The sequence below is a fragment of the Tetrao urogallus genome, assembly GCF_951394365.1.
Source record: "Tetrao urogallus genome assembly, chromosome: 10".
In the NCBI taxonomy this organism is placed as follows: domain Eukaryota; kingdom Metazoa; phylum Chordata; class Aves; order Galliformes; family Phasianidae; genus Tetrao; species Tetrao urogallus.
Window position 1 is genome coordinate 18,288,324 of NC_136823.1, and position 20,466 is coordinate 18,308,789.

The following is a 20,466-nucleotide window of genomic DNA, read 5'->3' on the forward strand; positions in this document are numbered from 1 at the left end:
TCTAATGAAGGCCTTACTTCCATGTGATAGGCTGAGTAAATAGGGCTGCAGAGACTTTTAATGACTTGCCCAAGGTCAGAAAAGGAAAGAAAGGAACGGAGCTCATTTTATTCCCTTTCACTCCAAGATCTGTGCTCTTGCTGGCCTTCATCCCACAGAGCTCCTCGCTCTGTACTTTCCTCTCTCTTTTGCTTATCTAATTTCTCCATTCCGCGTAATTCCGTTAAGCTTAATTGTTCACATTTGGTTGTGATTCAAACTCTGAAAACTCAAGCAAGTATTTAATAGGATGGCTCACATGCTGTGTTTGCCCCTAGCAGGAGCGATTTACAAGCCGGCAGTTTTGTAGATGCTCCCTCTGCGAATAGCCACTAAATAGAGCTCAAATCACTCCCTTGCTTGCTTTTCCTCTCCCCGTTGTCTGACTCAGTTCTTTGGATGCTTGTAAATTCCAGAGGTTTGGGATAATTGCTATTGTGCTCTCCTAATTAGTTTTAAACTTGCCAGGTACTTTCTGACAAGGCACTATCCACACGTTTTTTTTCTGCCATTTGTATGCAAAAGCTGAATAAGAATTCAGCATTATCGTTAACTAGAGGCATCCATTTTCCATCTGAAAAAAGAATACATATTAGAACATTTTAAATAGTTTTAAGTAGAAAACTCTATGTTGCTGTGACAGCAATATTTTTTCCGAGCACTCGGTTTATTAAGAAATTTGACTTTTTCATTTGAGGTTGACCTTTAAGCTGACCTGACAGGGTTTTTCTGAAACTGCAAGTAAGTCTTTGCATAATTGATTGCCCTACCTGTCTGCAGATGGTTTGTATCTGGTCTCTCCCAACGCAGTACAACTTCTTAATTATGTCTTGTTGTCAAGATGGCATTTGCTGAGGCATTAGAGAAATGCCCCGATTTCTTTTCTAGTGAAGATTGCCAGTAGCTTGGGAATTGCAGGTTTTACTTTTGTGTGGTAGAGTCATTTCTCTATGGGAGCTTCTTGTGAGAACTTCTACTAATTATATTCTAATTATAAAATAGTAGGAGCAGATGCTGCTATAGATAAGTACTTTGGCTGAAGGCATTCATGGGATTGATATAGCAGCCCAACCAGAAGAGAAGCCCTTGTGGTAACAGCAGGAGATAGACATTCAGTGGTGAAAACTGAGGTGGTCATTTTTCCTAATGACACATAGCCACGAGTTCTGGTGGGAATATAACAGTGAGGGAATGTTACTGAGAACTAATTGTATTAATTTTGAGGACAAAGAGGATCATCTCTTCGTGCAGATTCCATTCTGTATGAAATGGTACTTATATAGATACCTATGTTATGGCACGTATGGGAGTTTTACTACCTTTGGATAGATATATATGCAGCAGTTACTGCAAATGTTTGTTTTAAAGAAGTGAAACATATAGGAGTTGAAGTAGAATACTCTTAAATTTGTCCAGTTTATTAAAGTAATAGTAAAGGCTTTCCTTTTTCAGAGCTCTCAGTAGATACCCCCATCCAGTCCTCCTTCCCCTCCTTCCCAATGGGACTGATGGCTTGCTGTGCTCTCACCAAGTGCTTGGGAAGCTCAGTGTGCCCAGGGCTGCCTGACAAACCACCTGTGCACCAAGCCTTGCTTATCTCAGGACATTTATGAAAAATACAAGACTTGATTTGGATGGATTAAGGATGGTTAGGCTGTGCATCATCCACTGAGAAGCTTGAAATTCCACCTAGTGATTTTCATGCCTTCCCGTAGGCTTGGCAGCTCCAAGAGGCATCGACTCCTCATGACTCTAAATTTGGGATTTATTCTTGCTTGTCAGCTTATTCCTAACATCTAGGTCCTGAGCAGGAGGGTGTAGATAACTGACATAGGGCTCAGATAGGGAAAATCTAGAACCCTGCTCTACCACGAAAGTGCAAAGACCATGTCAGTCACTTTATAATTTCTCAGTTTGAATGCCTGCCTCTCATATTATTGCTGCTCTGTTTCTTTTTGAAGATTTTTATTTGTGGTCATTACCATTCCAAACATGTTTAAAAGCCCCATAAATCAACAACCCCAGCAGGTTAAGCTGTTCAAAGGGGCAGAATGCTTTTGGCCACAGCCCACGTGCATGGGCTGCACAACAGACAGCATGGCATTGTTTGCACAGTTACCTGTGTCTTGTGTTACAAGGGGAATGGTGATTGATCCTTCAGTGACTTGCAATTTATCAAAGATTAGATATGATTTATCCTGTATCTGATTAACCTTCTCTGTAAGACGGCCATCATTTTTGTAATGACAGTAGATTATTCCATACTTGAAAAGATGGATATCAGCTAGTTTCAATCAATAGCCCACAAAAGGTGACACCTTGGATTCCCTGGGTTGTCTATAAAGTGTGTCACAAATTGTTCAATCGTTTGTCAAATATACCAATTTCATTTAATGCACCTCTGAAGTGGAGTGGCTTTCAGTTGAGCCTGAAATGCAAAGAGAGACAGAAGGTATGTTTGGGTTTTGTAGCATAATCAGGCACTGTTACACACTGCCATAAAGAGCAAGGATGAATTTCTGTGAGTGACAGATTTGACTGTCATTTCAGGACCCCATTAGATATGATTTTCTTTCTCACAGTTGTATGGAGAGATCTTGATTTGATAAGATTGCATTGCACTGCTAAAATGGAGGTTAAAATGAAGTATTGTGCCCTCTTGTTATTTAAGTAACACTCTTTGTACTCTCAGTGGAGTGGATGTATTTTCATATATTTTGTCTTTGAATTTGCTGTAATGGTACATCCCTCCCCAGTATCCTGTGATGCGATTCCATTCTTAATGTGTTTTCAGATTTAAATTAACCTTCATTTATTATTCAGCCACACAAAGGATGTGTATTTGAGTATGCAGAAATGCAATCCGCTGATTGACTGCCTGGTCTCTGTCTGCAAGGTGGGAGGCATTAATTCCTCGGAGGGAGACTTGCATCAATTCAGACAGTTTTCAATCTGTGGGAAGCTCTTTTTCAGCATCAGTTTAAGAAATTCATTAATAATTTGGGCCTCAGCTGCAGTTGAACTCTGAACGAAGCCAAGAAGGCGATCTCAAAAGTAAGGCTTAAGGATGTGTATGGGCAGATTACAAGGAGCAACGTTTAAACTCTTCTCTTAAAACAAACCTTGTCCGCACCAAAGCAAAGAGCATTCCTAAAGGACTCATGCGACGTGCTGAAGCACCTATCTGAAAGTAACAACATGGGAGTTCCACTACTGTACTTCTGCTATGGTGAGTTTTAAGCCAAGTGAGTTGAAAGACCAAGATCCTCTTTCAGGAAAGCAATTTTAGCACATCGAAGCACCCAGCTGAACTGAGCGTGTTGCTGGAGCAGTCTTCAGTCTTCCAGGAAAGGTCAAATGTTCCACCCCTCCGTTCCTTAATCCCTGTTAGATACGTGGCCATACTACATTTTCAGTTGTTCACCAGTCATTACTCTTTTTAGTCCAGGGCCATGTTTTCCTGTCTTAAGCATTTTTCACAGGATCCGATGATGCCCAGAGCACTAAGAGCTCCCATAAGCTGAGCCAGTTGTCAGGTCTGCCATGCTGTGGGCTTCGTGCTCTTGGAGAAACGTTTCAGTCACAAATGGGAGAGAAACATTGGTGCTGCCATTACTGATGTCACCAAATCCCATCCCTGCAGAGCTGAGCGCAGCCACCACAGCTGAGCTCCATTGGAAATGAGCATACTTGGAAACTGGGTGCCAAGACCTGAGGAATGCAAACAGGTTCACTTTCCTGCAGGTAGAAAACCCCTCCACCCCATGGAAATCTTGCTGCTTAGTACCACACACATGGGACTGCTTCTTGTTCTGCCCTTGTCTTCTTGTGTCATTCGGAGATATTTGCCTGGTCTAGGATGATTTGTTGGGCTGGTTTTTGTTTGTTTGTTTGTTTTTTAACAAAAAAGTAAGCATTATCTGTGAGTGTCGGCTTCTGCCTCACTTTATGCCGTTTGTGTCATGCCTCTGTGGATGGTGTCCCACTGTGTCGTGTCCTCCAGATCGATAGGATACAACACAGCACCGCATGAGCTACAACAAGCAAGCACAGCCGTGCAAAGCTGTTTATCCTAAACAAGTAATCCGTCCTAATGGACACCCAATCAATAGCAAACCAGGGCGAGAAGGCTTCCCTTCAGGCTGGGGAACTGCTGCTCCAGCCCACAGTGCACACAGCCCACGGGTCTGCAGTGAGGATGCAGCATAGCATCCCCAGATGGGGCACAGAGTGTCCATGGCAGCTCCCTGTTAGCAGGGTACAAGGGATGCACAGCAACTGCAGATGGGAAATGATTCTCAGCTCTGTATCTTCTTCTTCCAAACTGAAAGTGAGCAAGAAAACTTTGTGAAGATCTCTGCTGCTGCAAGCCAAATCATAGAATGGCTTGGATTGGAATGGACCGTAAAGATCATGTGGTTCCAAAGCCCCAGATGCATTAAATGAGTCAGAAATACAGTGAATTCTCACTGCACTGCAGCAGTAACACCAAGGGATGCCACTCAGGACACACGTGGCTAAGGAGAGCTGCAATGATCCCTGCATGCTCAGGTGCTGCAGAGCCATCCTGTCACAGATTTGCTCTGCTGAGTGTCTGCTTGTTGGCAGGCAAGGAAAATTGTACGCAGAAAGAACACCACGTGTTTCTTCCCACAGTAAACACAGAAACTGCCTTGGAGAAAGCGCTGATGTGCAAGGAGGCAGCAGGGAGCTGCCCTGCTTCCCTGAGCTGTCAGTGACACCTAGAGCCAGAGCCCTGCAGGGGGCACGCTGCACCCTGAGCCTGGGGTGCACGGCACAGCCAAGCCGGGCTGAAAGCCAGGTTATTCTGCATCCTGACGGTGAGGAGCTTTTCATCCTCTGGGAGCACTCCCTTTGGCATTCAGTATTCACTTGTTTCTTCTTCAGAAACTCGATGGTAGTGCTGGACGAGCTGTCACAGCGCTGGCTCAGAGCAGTCGCGCTCTCTTTTCTCCTTGCTGGGATGGTTCTGTGGGAGGTGACTGCTGCTGCTTCCCTTGGTAGGGGCCCACAGCCCCTCGGGCAGCAACTGGCAGAAAGCATGATGTTGGTATTGTTAAAGCACTCACTGTAATTTAAAAGGAGCCTGATGTTACAGATTTCAAGAATGCAAACCTAATAATTTGATTACTGCTTGGCTGCGTACCACCAAGGTGTGCCTACACTGGGCTGCCCTCAGTTGGCTTCTGAATAACGTTTTCCATTTGCTGCTCTGCTCAGGTCCAAGGTGAGGGGGTGGTTTTGTTTTCCAGCTTTTCCAGTCCTTGAGAAGGGATTGGTAAGCATTCCCTTTGGGGTGATTTGCAGAGGGTGTTGCAGGGGGCTCCTGTGGATGCCAGGTATGGCTGGGGTCAGAGCCTGTGCTGTGTGTCATTTGTCATTGCCCTTATCAGCTGCTCCTCTAACCCGCTGTGCTCAATTCTAAGATTGCAATGTTTCTTGACATGATTGGATTGAAACCTGGGGGCCTAATTTTCAAAGGCAGTGGGCACTTGCATGCCCTACAGTCGTACAGAAGCTGTGCTAAGCTGCTCTGGGAAATAGGTCATTAGAATCCGTGTTCCATTCTTTATGTTTTTATAAACTCTGTGTATTTTAGCAAGAAGAATCAGATCTGCAGTGTGCTCTTCTCACCTCCTGCAGAAAGTTCTGGAGAGCGATCCACAGGGCTACCCACAGCAGAACCTCACTGCTTGCTGAGCAGCACGGTGTGCTTGGTGCTTTGTGGGCTGTGTGTAGGAGCACTCGAGGCAATGCAGAAGGCACTCATTGCATCTCAGAATCATATCCTTCATAAACATTTTAAACATTGATCTGAAGGCTCTTTGAGTTGGCTGTGAAATCTTTCTTTACTAATTCTGTGGACTTTTGAAGTGAAAAGTTCTGCCCAGCACGTGTGTTTTTGCAGTAGCTTTACTATTTTAGCAGAGAATTAAGCAGTTATCCAGGAGTCCCTGGGTGAAGTAGTTAAGATTTTGATTTCATATACTAGAGAATGAATAATGCCTGTATTATTTTACCATGACAGCTGTGCAGAATAGATTTTTGGAATAAGCAAAAATATCTGTCCGTATAAGATTTTCAGACTTTTGGTCTCATTGTTAAGCAATATTTTTTCTCCTTTTCATTTCCTCTGAGGCCTTGTAGAAAAAAATTACAGCATTTTTGTCAACAGAAATGAAAGACAAATGTTAACTTTAGAGGCAGAGGGAATTCATGGGCATAGATGAGGGGCTGAAGTCTGCATAATGCATCGTGGCTCATCTTTCTGTGGCTCCATTTTGTTTGCACTGCATGACCAAAGTTAAAAACAGACAAGTAAACCGGCGGTGAAGTCTAACTGTGAATAAGGGATTGGTCCCAAAGCCCAGGATGGAGCTGGCACATAACAGACAGGACTTCCCATATCACAGATACCTGCAGTCTTTTGACTTTCCTCTGTCAATATGACGTTTCAGAAAATGACCAGTTCTCACCTTTCTTCTGCTACATCTCTCCAAACTATTTGCTCTGTTCCTGGTCATCAGATCAGTGACTTCTTGTTTATGACCACCAGGATCTTAAAAGAGGACTGGGTTTGACCATTTACTGCCCACATCAGCTGGGCATAATGCACAGGATCCACATTACACAAAGCCCCTCTGCTTGGTTTGTTGGGGCACAATTTCAGGTTGCATCTTTTGAAGGGTTCCGTTGGTATCACTTGTTGTTTATACTTACTCTTTGTGTGGGCTCTCCTCAGAGAGAAAAACCATGTGAGTTTTAAGAAGCGAAAGGTATCGGGATACAATCAAAGATGTAATAGTTCAGATATTGCCTTAATTTTTTTTTTTACTGTTCCAGAGTAAGCACTGTGACTTTTTCAAACCCCAGTGTCAATGCTGTAGTTGCAGTATACTGTGTGGAGATGGATGGAGACTGGATTGGATTGCATGGAGATGTGGATTCAGCTCCACAACTATCTCAGTTCAGGGGAGGATTAATATTTTCCCCTCCGTTTTCTTCATTTGTAGATCCAACACGGGTCATGGTGTCACCTTTCAGCATGGATGTCACTGTTGGAGAAAGTATCGTCCTGCCTTGCCAGGTGTCTCACGATCACTCACTCGACATCGTGTTCACCTGGTCATTCAATGGGCATCTGATAGACTTTGAAAAAGATGGGGATCACTTTGAAAGAGTCGGCGGGGTAAGTATCAATTCCAAGGCAATCTCCCCAAAGGGCTCCTCTTGCATCAGCAGCCACAGAAATAACTGCAGGTAACACACAGAAGGGCTGCCAACAGGACAAATGTATTTGACTAAGCTGATACTAGGAGATGTTATCTTCTGTCTCACAGGCTGAGAAAATAGGCATTGACAGCACACTGCTTTGTGACAGTTGATGCAGGACTGTTATAACTGCTTAATGAGGTGCCCCGATTCTGAGGGCGTGAATGACGGTTTGCCATTGCAGTGAACTGTATGTCAGAAGACATAGAATGCATTTTCTCCTTACAAAAAACTACCATTTCGCTTTTCCCATTGGGAAGAAGTCCGTAACAAGTTAAAAAGAAAAGAAAAAAATCAAAGTGTAACAGCATAGAACTTTGTATTTGTACGGAAACTGTGGTTGGCTCATTTACATGACTGTATTTTTCTCCTGGGACCACATGCTTGGAGTATTTTTCCTTCACGTAAAAGGATCTGCTCTGTACTAGAGATGTTGCTGACCATTGGAGGTGATATTTCTTCTCAGTGTTATCTGTGGCATTTCCTGGCGATGACGCGTCGGTGTGTTTGGGTTCTCTGTTACTTGTTTGTTTTTAGGAAACCCAGGCTGGACCCACTGACGTTGCAAACTTTTGTAATGTCCAGAGAATTGTTTGTTTGAGGTTTAAGTATGAAAAGCCTGATAGCTGAAACAGTCAGGTGTGTGAAAAAGAAGAAGAAAACTGTAATACATTTTCAGCAGAGGTAGAGGACAGAAGCATGTCACCCCGAGGGAGGCTTTACGAAGTCCCACACTGTGCCAAGTTCCAGGCAGACAAGCAGTCTGTCTTTGCATTTGTCAGGAGTGAAATCTGATGCTGAAAATAAAAGGAAATACAATTTACAAGCTTCGCTGTTATCCCTTAAAAAAAAAAATCATTAAAAGATGCATGTAAAGATTTCTGCCTAGGGTGCACATCAGCGGTGACAGCTCTTCCCTGTGACTGTGCTTGATTGGGCTGCAAAGCTAAAATTACAAACTGTATTAATATTCTTCGGTCTGAAAGCCACAATCACAAGGTTACCCTGAGATTTCTAATGTATTGAATGCTTTGTGTCTGGAGAAAAATTTAGAAAGAGTTCAGAGCTTCCTATACATACGGAAACATAATTAGTTCTATTCAACAGTTAATCAGACATGCATTTGGCGTTTGGAAAACAAATTACCGCTGTTAGGTGGATGCAAGATTTCCTAGGAGAGTGCTGTTCTCATGATCTTTAGTACAGAAACGCCAGGCAATCAAAATGCTGGCCACAACACAAGGCTGCAGTTGCATATGTCTCATAATTTGGGCTGGTTTGCGCTTACAAAATAGATGTTGACACAACTTAAGACACCGGAATGGCGAAGAGGCTATAAATTAGACATCCAGAGAGTTGAAGGAAGAATCTAGACAAACCTGCAAAGGCTGTCGCATTGTTTTAATGGGGAAACTGCTTAACGGACCCAAACCTGGCTCCCTTGCCCCTTGCCGAAGCCATAATTGTAGAAGAGCTCCCGCTCTTATCTTCAAGGCAGACTCACATAATTTTAATAGGCCACGGCTTGCATTACGAATGTTTTCATCAGCCAGTGTAAAATAAATCCATTAGTCACAGTGTCCTTCATGTGATAATGATGTTTAGCGTTCATTAAAAAGTAATTGTAACCACTTTTCTCTACTTTATCAGCAGGATTCAGCTGGTGATTTGATGATCAGAAGCATCCAGCTGAAGCATGCTGGGAAATACGTCTGCATGGTGCAAACAAGTGTGGACAAGCTATCTGCTGCTGCAGACCTGATTGTAAGAGGTATTTGAATTTTGTTACTGTTGTTGTTGTTGTAAAATTTCTTTTCTTTCTTATCTTCTGCCACTGGTAAGACAATTCCTGGGTTCAGAGACATTCATTAGGATCCCAGCATCCTGTAATTAATCTAAGAAAGCTTGAAGTACAAGCTGTGGTTCACAGTACATTTTCAAGCAACATATATAAAGCTGCTTTCATATACGCGTACTTGTACAACTGAGACACAGCACAGATAAACACACCAGTACACGTTCGTGTCCTGAATGCAAAACTTGCACCAGCTGAGCACATTTATTTGTTGAGCTCAGCAGCAGAAATCATCTCCAGCTTCTTCACTGCAGTCCTTTACAGTTGTTCCTTTTCTAGAATAAACGTGATTCGGTAATTCCACTGACTTGTCAGGTTCTATTTGTTACTATGCAGAGATGATATTAAATATGACTTTAATGGAGATGAAATTAATTAACCCGAGTCTGAATCTTTACCAAAAAATCTTAAATATTTTTCCTGCTTGTGAGCCTTGGGAAGCATGAAGCTGAGTCCTGCCCTGTTTCTCTCCATCCCGACTTTGAATTTTTCCTCCCCGCCCAAAAGTTTAAGATAGGCTTTACAAGCACCCTGCTCTGGCTGTCCCTGCTTGAGCAAGGGATGCACCGCACGGATCCAGAGGTCCATTCCAATCTCAACCTTTCTGTGGAATTGCAGTTTCCAAGTCTTCCATGTAGCAAAAATCTCAGGCAACTCAAGGCAAGTAGGAGCACATGTACCAGAAGTGAGAAATTCTCTCTTCATGAAAGCTGCGCCACCCATTTTGCTTTGGTTCCTCTGAATGTCTCTTTTCATCCCCTAACGTAAGGTTGATGCTCGCATCACGCAGCAGTTGGAACACGCGGTTTTGGTTACTCTTGTTGTACGCACATTTCAAAACAGCCTGCTGTGAGAACCTCAGTTAGGTAATTTCCTTAGTGTTGGCTCTGCAAACTAAGAGGAAGAACATGAAATTCTCACAGGAAAGTGGCTGCCGGTGACAGCAAAAAGACCACTCTTGTCCTTCCCTCGAAGCAGCAGCAGCAGGGATGTCTCTGGTGGTCTTACGGCTGCACCAGGAGGTGTGCTGTGTTGTGCCACCGACTGTATGACCCTGGGAAACGTCCCTGGGCTGTGAGACTGGAGGGGGAGCGAATAGCTGTTGCATAAATAGAGCTTTCCTAATAGATGTTATAAGTACATAGTCAGTTGAGCTGTGTCAAGATGATGTGATGCAGCCCTAGGGAAAGGCTGTTAAACCCATGCCTGGTTTTGGCAGCGCTGTGCTTTGAGGGGATTTGTACTCCTGCTGAACGATCACCCTGTCCCAAACTGGTTATCTCATCTACTTGAGACAAGGTGCAGCTGCTAATTCCTTCTTGTCTCCTCTGGTCACTGTATGAAAGTACCAGAGACTCTTTCCCCTCTCTTGACCTTGAGATAGCACCTGTATGAATGTCTCTGAATTAATCAGGCATCATGCACACTGCTAAGCTGTATATCTGGAAATGTTGGGAGTAACCATCATTACTCCAAGGCAAGAAGATGGGCTATGTCAGTATTGGCCAAGCAAGAGGACTAAATTGTGAAGCGTGCAATGAAATTTCATTGGGGTGGAAGGACTGGAGGAGTTGAGCAAGCCTGCATTGTGTGATTGATTTCCCCCAGCCAAGCAAAATGACATAGAATTTTAATTTCTTAGAAATTAAATCTGGCTATACCTGCTGAAAGTTTCATTATAATGACAGGGCACTGGAAGTTTCAGGGTATTTTAGATACTTGAACATTTTCTGGTCTTAATATCATTTGAGAATAATTTTAGACCAAAGTGGAAGAGTGAAGAGGTGAGGTCACTGTGAAGCAGCACATTGGGGAGAGGCACCACTACTGATGGACGTGGCCATGTGATGCAAGACAGAGTCATTTCTCTGCTCGGAGCATCCTGCAGGGCAGGAAGGCCACAGTCAGCACCCAGCTTCAAGCAGTCCCTCCTACAATGTTTCTGACAGGTCCTCCAGGTCCCCCCGAGGACGTGACGATCGATGAGATCACCGACACCACGGCCCAGCTGTCCTGGAGGCCCGGAGCAGACAACCACAGCCCCATCACCATGTACGTGGTGCAGGCACGGACGCCCTTCTCGGTGGGCTGGCAGGCTGTGAGCACAGGTAAGGGCTGCGCCGACCCACCGAGCTGTGCTGCTGGAGAAGGAGCCCTTTGGGAACTGCTGAGCCACGGTTCTGCTCTCAGTGTGGTTTCTCTGGCTGTAGGACGCTGCTCTTCTTAACTGGTTTCAAGTCTGGCAACTCGAAGATTTAAGTTCCAGTCAGTGCTGTTACTCATCCATTTTTCTCATGAATGTTTAAGGGAAAACAGAATGAATTCCTGTCTTTTGTTGCCATGCTGGAGATATACAGCAGTAATTGTGGTCTATAAAGACATCCCTCAGGGACAGCCTGTGTCATCTGGCCTATCTTTAAGTAGAATTATTTTCCTGATAGTGGGAAAAATCCCGTGATGTAATTGCTCATTCCACCAGAGGTTAATTCCATTCCAGTAACCATTAAACGGAGGGAACAGTGCAGTCTGAGAGGAGAAAAAGAACAACTTGTAAACCTGTTGTCTTGACACCTTGTTTTCAGAAAGTGGCAATTCAAGAGAAGCTTTTTAACGGCAGGAATTTGTGCTGAAAGCACAGTGTTTTAATGCTCTGACTTTAGCAATTAATAAAACATTAAAAACGAGAAAACATTTGACAGTCCTCATTTACGTTGCATCTGTGTTAATCCCTCACTGCTAAGGGCATCCAGCAGGGCTTTTCTCAGCCCTTTTTAATACTTGTCATGGCTTTATCTGCACCCCTGACCTGTGTCTGTCTCCAGTTCCAGAGGTGATCGACGGCAGGACGTTCACAGCCACTGTGGTGGGCCTCAACCCTTGGGTCGAGTATGAGTTCCGAGTCGTGGCCGCCAACCTGATTGGGATAGGGGAGCCGAGCAGACCTTCGGAGAACAGAAGAACCGAAGAAGCTCGTAAGTAGCAGCGAGGAGCTGAGTTCACTCTTGTCCCCTAAGTGCTCATAGAGGACGTGTTACAAGTCTCGAGAGCTGTAATGCTTCTGGGTGCTGCCCCTGTCGCTTGGTCTGGCTGAAAAGGGTCACAGGCAGTGGTAGGCTCAGGGTGGTGGTCCGGAGATCTGTCTGTGTCATGGGAAACGTGCCTCCTCTGCTCCACGTTAGGCTGCAAAGGAACAGGCTGTGAAATGGGAAAATACGTAAAAGCCCTTTTTATGGAAGATTAATGTTTAAACTAAACAATTAGAGGCTGAATACACAAGTTAATTGACATACTTTTCATATACTATTATTGACATACTTTTAATGTGTTGTTTGCGGTGGCAAATTAGTCACTTGCTAATGTTGCCAATACCCAGCAGAGAAAGGCCAGCAGAGTCCTGTAGCTTGGTTCATTTCAACACACTCTCTGGTTTCAAAATCCCCACGTGCATTTTCAGTGCTATCTGCAGCTCTGCATCTTCTTTTTTTTTTTTTTCCTCTCTTTTTTTTTCCCCCAGTTCCTGAAGTCACCCCAGCCAATGTCAGCGGAGGCGGTGGGAGCAAATCAGAGCTGGTCATTACATGGGAGGTGAGTGGAGTCCAAACCAAGAGGAAAACGAATACAGTGCTGCGAACCAGCAGTGACTTCTGAGCCTCAACCCTTACCCTGGTGCAGTCTTATGTGACAGCAAATGGTTAAGAGTTAGCACAATGCACTTCATGCTGGCTTTTACTGCTGCTAATGAAAGCCAGCAAGAGGAGATGCAGCGATGAAGAATGTTTAATATTCCTTAAGGCAGCCAGGGCTAGAACTTTAGTCATTTGTCTGCTCGTATTTTCATGTCATGATGTGATGCAGCTGGCGTATTTTTCCTAATAATGAACTTCACTAGACATGCTAACGCTTCCACTTAGCACTATTCCTGACCAAGCTGGCAGAATGAATCACCAGAGATATTTTTAAGGTTATTAAAAAACTATAAATGGGTTTTTCTCCTTACCACACAGCTCAATGTGCTAAATTTCCTCCTCCATTGGACTAATTAGTTTCGCTGCATCTCCTACAGATACTCCAATATGTTTCAAAAACACAAGAACATCAGCCGTGACTTTGACTCATAATTTGCACAAAATATAATTTGTATTCCGACACAGCAGTCAGTTTATTCTCGTAAACATCCAGAGATCATCTTTCTAGCAGCCTAGTATTTTATTTTTTTGAGCCCTGGACTACAGAGCGAGACTGTCACCAAAAGTAACCCCTTGACATAGAGGACAGTGGCCCATCGTTACAGAATATCGTCATACATTGAAACTTGGGGTACCCATAGGCCCTTCTGGGCTTCCAGCTGCTAACTTTCGACTTAGGAAGGACCAAGAAGCAACAGAGGAAATAAATGCAGTTGCTCAACTTGCCACCTCTCCATGCTTTGCCTGCCCACAGACCGTGCCCGAGGAGCTGCAGAACGGAGGCGGCTTTGGCTACGTGGTGGCCTTCCGCCCCTTTGGCACCATCAGCTGGATGCAGACCGTCGTGGCCTCCCCGGATGCCTCCAGATACGTCTTCCGCAATGAGAGCCTGCCGCCCTTCTCACCCTACGAAGTGAAAGTGGGGGTGTACAACAACAAGGGGGAAGGCTCCTTCAGCCCCGTGACGGTCGTGTACTCAGCAGAGGAAGGTAGTGTGAGGAGCCCATCCCCTCCTCCTCGCCGTCGTCCGTGGATCACAGAGGGTTCAGCATCCGCAGCGACATCCTTTGATACCTAATCCTTGCTCTGATTTATAATAAATGGCGCGCCGTGATTAATTCTTTTGATAGTCATTAAAATAACATTAATCATAATGAAATCTTTTGATATTAATGGAAAAGCAATATGTAATCTGGAAAGAATTCAGCTGAGATTTAGTATGAATTAATGTCCACTGATTAGAAAATGTTCCCTCTTGTCCTAATTACTGTACATGGTATCCTAGGTTGAGCTTAGTAATGACATTTATTATTTCTCTTGCAGAGGGGAAGTGCAGTCTAGCACAGGCCTGACAGCACTTTGTTTTGAAAAGGGAAAGTTTGTTTTTGTCACAATGCCTCTTTTCACATGCGATAATGAAAATTCCCTTGCAGTTAGTGACTAATTAAACACAGAACTGAAAACTCTGATTTTATTTTCAACTCATCTACCCAGAGCCGACCAGAGCTCCGATCACAGTTCTCGCCAGAAGCCTTTCTGCCACAGACATTGAAATTTCTTGGGCTCCTCCTCGAGAGAATCAGCACAAAGGAAGGATACAGGGCTATGAGGTAAGGCAGGGAGCCGCGGCGTGGTTCCAGGGCTGTGTGCTGAGCAGGCTGGGGCAACACTGCTCCTGCTGCATGGTCCTGCTGAGCAAGGCCTTACTCTTGTTCCTTCAGCATGCAGATGTTCCTTTACTTCTGAGGTAAAAGGCGACGCATCTGTCTGTGAGTAGCTGGCTGAAATGTAGATCAGAGCTTGCTGTGGGCAGCCAGTGTGTGCTGATGACCAGAGAGGCTGCTCTGATGTCAGCGTGCTTCTTTGGGAAAGTCCACAGATTGGGTCATTTCCTCCATCTCAGACCAAAGCAGTGGTCAGGAGTATCAGCCCTGGGTTTAAGGACAGCAGGTAGCATGTACCCCGAGGTGGAAAATACAGCAAGACTTATCCAGATGAGACAGAGAGAACTTCTTCGGGCAGAAGTGTCATAGAGCTAGGAACCGGCCAGGGTGCTGCCTACCTGTAGCTGGGGTTGAAGCGCTCACTTTGTCTTGCAGGTCAGGTGTTGGAGACACGACGAAAAGGAAGAGAACGCGCGAAAGATCAGGACAGTTGGTAACCAGACATCTGCCAAAGTCACCAACTTGCAGGGCAATGCGCTCTATCACCTGGCAGTCAAAGCCTACAACACTGCTGGCACCGGTCCGTCCAGTGCCATGGTCAACGTGACGACAAAAAAGCCACGTGAGTGCTCAGGACAGTGGCAGTGCTCTGCCTCAGGGGGGTCTCTGCCAGCTCCTCGGGTTTTAATTGAGCCTAAGGAACTGGGAGATAGTTCTTTGCTGTTTTCTTTCTGCAGAAGGATTATCCATTTTTTGGTATGGCTCTTCTGCATGTTAAGTAAGCAGAGCGTGCAAAATTCAAATCACAGCTGTGCAGGAACGTTAAGTATTTATCTTGTTGTTCAAGAGAGTTTTTTCTTCTGGTCTTGGGCATGCTGAGCACCTGAGTGCATGCTTTTTCAGCCAGTCACACCTGCTGTGACCTCAGGGACACAGATGAGCTTATGAGCTGGGATGGGACAAGCTGGGAGGGTATGGGGACGGATGTGACTGCAGATGGCACTTCTCAGTCACAGAGCACTCTCTCTGTTTTGCCATAGCACCAAGTCAGCCCCCTGGGAACATCATATGGAACTCATCAGACTCCAAGATCATACTGAACTGGGACCAAGTGAAAGCACTGGATAATGAGTCAGAAGTGCAGGGCTACAAGGTGAGTGCCAGCACAGGCAGTGGGACCATGACCAGGCACAGCCTCCATCGGGACCTGCAGGGAGGCCTGATGGAACCTTGGCTGTCCCCACATTCTTGCACTGTGCTTCAGTGGAAATGTTCATGATCTCATATTGAGTTTGGGGTTTACAGTAAGAACTTGGGTGGAAACCTTCCAGAGGCTGTAGCCAGCTCCTTAATTGCAGATAAATAAAATGCTTTTTTAATAGCTCTATTTTCTTCGGAAAGCAAAGCCAAAAGAAAAGAAAGAGAATCCTCATTAGTAGCAGTTTTAATAGGGTTTAATTTAACCAGAGAGAAATTTTGGGAACATTTCAGCTCCATCACCTTCCACAAGGGTTTAATTTGGCCCAAAAAAGACATCAGTGAGCGAATGCCAGCCAGTGCCTCCAGGGCCAGGCTATGTGAGCATTTCCATCAGAGCTGGAAGCGATGAAGGACCTGGGCACACTTTGTGTTCTGTTCACTGCCCACAGTTTGGGGGCATCAGACTCGTGCGCTTGTGCCAGCTCTCATGTCTGCCCTCACTTCTAAGTATCTTTGGTGCACTCTATTGAGGAATCAAAAGTAAGGAATTTCTCGGGGCTTTCAGTCAGAATCCCCAGGTGAATCCCAGCAGTTCAGACCATCTCATTCCTACGTATTTTTGGTCTGAAATGCAAATTAAGAAGTCAGTTGAAACAGGCGAAAGAGACTTTCATCACCCTTGAAAAAGCAGAATCTTATCTCACAGGTTTCTAAAAATTCCTTTTGTAACTATGGTTAGGATAACAGTCACATTCCTTACTGGCTCACAGCAAAACACTGCCTAGCTTTTTATTTTTTTTCTGGAAATCTTCTGAATTATGCCACAATTTATGATGCTAGGTAATAGGACTTCCAGTTCTTAGAAGGTGAATTTAAAAAGTAGTTTACCTGGGGAGGCCAGTAGTGGCTGCTGGGGTCAGGATGGCAGCACCTTGGCGACCACACTGTGTGTCTGGGTGTCACTGGGTGCATTTGGGTACTCGAGGTAAGGGAAGAGCAGCGGTCAGACCAGACGCTCCTACAGCAGTGAGTGCTTCTGCTGTTCATGAGTGCTTCCTCGTCGCTCTCCCACAGGTTCTGTACAGGTGGAACAGGCAGAGCAGCGCATCAGTGATTGAAACCAACAGGACCTCTGTGGAACTCTCCCTGCCCTTTGACGAGGACTACATCATCGAGATAAAGCCCTTCAGCGACGGGGGCGATGGCAGCAGCAGTGAGCAGATCCGGATCCCAAAGATCTCAAGTAAGGCTGGGGAACAGGTGCCCCTCTGCTCCGTTTTATCCCAGGAGCAGCCAGCATGGGCGTCATGCCCTGGGGGGGGGCTGAAATTCAGCATCCAGCAGCAGCCCAGCTCAGGGTCCTGGCTCCAGCCTGAGCCAAGTTTAAAATATGAGGAAACGCTGTCATAAGTGCTTACGGTTGTGTTTAAGATTTCTGCACACTTTCTGCTCTCCTACTTCCGTACTCATATATACTGAATATATTGTTTCACTGCTATTCTCTATAACAAAATATAAAATGCAGTGTTCAGAGACTTTTAAATTTATAAGGCTACTATATGGCAATATTCCATTCTGTGTTGGATGCATAAATATTTATTTAGGGAAATGAGGTTGTGCAGAAGAACAAACAGAAAAGAGAGTATTTTATTACTCAACATTGCTTTTGCAAAATCTCCATGTCCCATCTTCCATTAATAATACCGCCGTTTATAAGCTGCATTAAATCAGCTGCCTCTGCAATGCAGGAATGTGGCATTAAAATTACAGCGATGTGAAAAACCATGGATGAGATTGGAATTATCTCCCCCTGGTTGTGTGCTGTGGCCATACAAACCCTGCAGAGGGATTTCATCAGCAGACACAGCAGAGCAGGAGCGCACGCCAGTTCCTATTTGGCTGCATGCGGGAGCATCGCTGTAGGATCCTTTAGGATCGTCCTGTAGGATGTGGATTGGGCCAGACTGGTGCCGTAAATAACAGCTTGAAAGTAGCAGAATTATAAAGAGAAATGTAGGAGAGGCCTCAGCGTAACAGCAATGGGGATTTCAGTGGGCAGAGGGGGTGGTGGTGGGGCATGGGGACCGGGCAGGGCTGCGGGCTGAGGGTTTGCAGTGCTCTCCTGATCTCCCTTCTCTCTCTGCTCAGATGCATACGCAAGAGGAGGCAGCTCTTCGACCTCCAACGCCTGCACACTGTCGGCCATCAGCACGATAATGATCTCGCTCACAGCTCGGTCCAGTTTATGACAAAAATTACACGGAGGACTTCTTGTTTATAATATAAGCAACATTTAGCTAGCTGTTTCGAAGACACCCAGTACCAAGTAATATTGTGGTTTGAGTACATCTTACTACTGGAAAAATGTTTATGCTTCTTTAGGAATGGCATTATACAGTACTTCCTCAAAGCAAATATAGCTTTGTCTGAAGTTTCCTTGGAAACTCTGCAATGCACTGAAAACATCTGTAATACGATGTTACCAAAGCAGTTTACATATGTCCTTATATGCATATTTTTTATTATATATTTAGTGTTTTATAGAATTTTTTAAAGTTAACATACGATGTAGATATTAATTTTTCCTCTGCTATAAAATGCTATGGACAACATTATCACGAAAATATTGTTTGGAATTTTTTCCTTTCTGACCGAGAGTTCCACGTTGTTCTTAGTCAGCTGGCCGCCACTTTCCTGTATGGTGTCACAGGGCCCCGCGGGGCAGAACTGCTTCCCACCGGGTGCAGAGTGAGCGGCGATCCTTGTGTGACCCCAGTGCTGTTAGCACACGAGACTTTCCATGTTATTCAGAGGATTCAGCGAGACAGACTCCAAATGCTCAGAAAGAACGCTACGATCTTGAAACGAAACACGCAGCTTTTGGTCGTTTGCGGACTACAGGACATGTAGCTGATATTCTGGCACCACGCAGTAAGGTTCCATTTTTACTGTCTTGAAATAGCTTTGTCTTTATCATAATTAGCATTAAATTGGGAAGGAATGGAGGTAGCGCGGAGATGTCGGGTACCAGTGGGTGTCCCCTGAGGGCCTTGCTGCAAACCCGGCTCATCCCGTGCCCACGTTGCTCCGAGGACACCGAAAGCAGCGCTCCGAGACGCAGCGCAGCCGGGCTCAGCGCTGCCCAAACGCTTCCCTCCCTCGTCCCATAGTCATCCTCCTCTCCAGCCCCATTCTGGCACACGCCGGGGCCCGGCAGCGGTGTGGGAAGAGGGAGCCCACAGCTCTTGGAACTCCTCGGAGGAACCCAGAGGCGTAACAGCAGCACGCCGGAAAGCGACAATATCCACAGCAAAAATCATCTTCTTCAGAGAAGGACTGTTTGTTACTACGGGGTACTTTTGTACGTTCACTCAGATGGGATAACGCTAGTACAAGGCAATGGAATTTTCTATAAAGTTTTCAAGTTTAAATGCGCAGCAGTGGTTTACTATTATTTTTTCCTGATAGCTTGAATTTGCCTGTAACTTGTCTTTTTTGCTTACAAAATAATACAGTTAACTTTTAGACCTTCTAAATATATTTATTCAGTAACGCATAATCAGGATTCCACTTGTGTAAAAGTCAGGGGTGTTGACCAGAGAAATATTGTCAGTATTTCAAGCTGTGTTTCTTTCTTAGTTTGATATGGTTACTTCTATGTAAAAAAAAAAAAAAAAAAAAAAAAAAAAAAAAAAACTCAAAACCAAGAAAAATGGAACAAAAAAAAAAAAAAAAGAGCTGTAGTTTTCTCCCCAGTGTAAATGATATTTATCAGTGAACTAGCAGATGTAACCTTTTTTTAAAGGTATTGTTAATAAATATTCTGTCATTTGTAAAGATACCTGTCTGCCAGGAGCGTTTCTCCCCCCCATCCCTTTGCACCCACAGTGACAAATGTCAGCACCCAGCGCCCACCCGGCTCCTCCCCACACGGGGGGCAGCAGCCAGGTCCGCTTCAGAGTAAATCTATTGGGGTGAGAGCGGCTATTTCTGTAGAGTCCTGAACTTTCAAAGCTTCCATGCAGGCTGGTGTGGTTGGAGTGCAGCTTGGGCATCTCTGAGTCTCACCAAGATATCAGAAAGGATCAGAAACAAAACAAACGCTTCCTTCCCCTCAGGTAAGGCATCGCTTCCTTCTTGTCTTTGTGGATCGTGGCAACGTTTTGTGTTTCTAACTGTGTTAAGTGTGGCAGTGTAAGTTGTGCGATTGGAGCAAATCTTGGGTGTTTCCTTTGGTTTTTCAGAGGAACCCAGCGCACTTTGCCCATCAGTAATGCTTAAAACCAAAAGGACGCGATTCACTTTTTAGAAAGAAATTGTAAAATCACCATCTTCCATGGGAAATGTGCAAAGATTTATTAAAACAATGAAAATAGCCATGTTTTCGAAAGGATTTCTGTTTCATTGGAATGCAGCCTCAGCAGTAATTTAAAAATTCATGTTTTAATGTCTTCGTGCCACCATAGGGCCGTGCAGCACTCAGCCCAGCCACGTGTCAGGCAGTTTCATCAGCTCCCAAGCAGCAGCACAGGCAAGGCTCGTGATGCTGAGCATTGCATGGGGAAGGAGAAGCGGTGGCACTCAGATGGAGGTAGGGAGCTTGGCACCTGGTGGGGGGCACCTGAGCGTGGCTTTGGGGAAAAAGCACAGAAATCCAGGCGAGGGAAACAACAGACTGCAAATGTTTGTGTTGTTTTCCCATCATCCCCACCAGCACCATGGAAAATCC

The 20,466-nt window shown here is 45.0% G+C and overlaps 1 protein-coding gene across 1 annotated transcript in view; it reads left to right on the forward strand.

The window, feature by feature from the left end:
* The window catches only part of LOC306950093 (contactin-4), a gene marked incomplete at both ends in the record, with an annotated part of 119,835 nt that extends 101,849 nt beyond the window's left edge, over positions 1 to 17,986 (forward strand). The window contains 11 exons of the mRNA XM_079540242.1: positions 7,074 to 7,249; positions 8,983 to 9,103; positions 11,137 to 11,295; positions 12,010 to 12,159; positions 12,702 to 12,772; positions 13,628 to 13,862; positions 14,368 to 14,483; positions 14,973 to 15,159; positions 15,578 to 15,690; positions 16,812 to 16,980; positions 17,886 to 17,986. Coding sequence (XP_079396368.1) covers positions 7,074 to 7,249; positions 8,983 to 9,103; positions 11,137 to 11,295; positions 12,010 to 12,159; positions 12,702 to 12,772; positions 13,628 to 13,862; positions 14,368 to 14,483; positions 14,973 to 15,159; positions 15,578 to 15,690; positions 16,812 to 16,980; positions 17,886 to 17,986 — 1,598 coding nt within the window. The remainder of the gene's footprint in view (positions 1 to 7,073; positions 7,250 to 8,982; positions 9,104 to 11,136; positions 11,296 to 12,009; positions 12,160 to 12,701; positions 12,773 to 13,627; positions 13,863 to 14,367; positions 14,484 to 14,972; positions 15,160 to 15,577; positions 15,691 to 16,811; positions 16,981 to 17,885) is intronic.
* Positions 17,987 to 20,466: the final 2,480 nt, after the last annotated feature.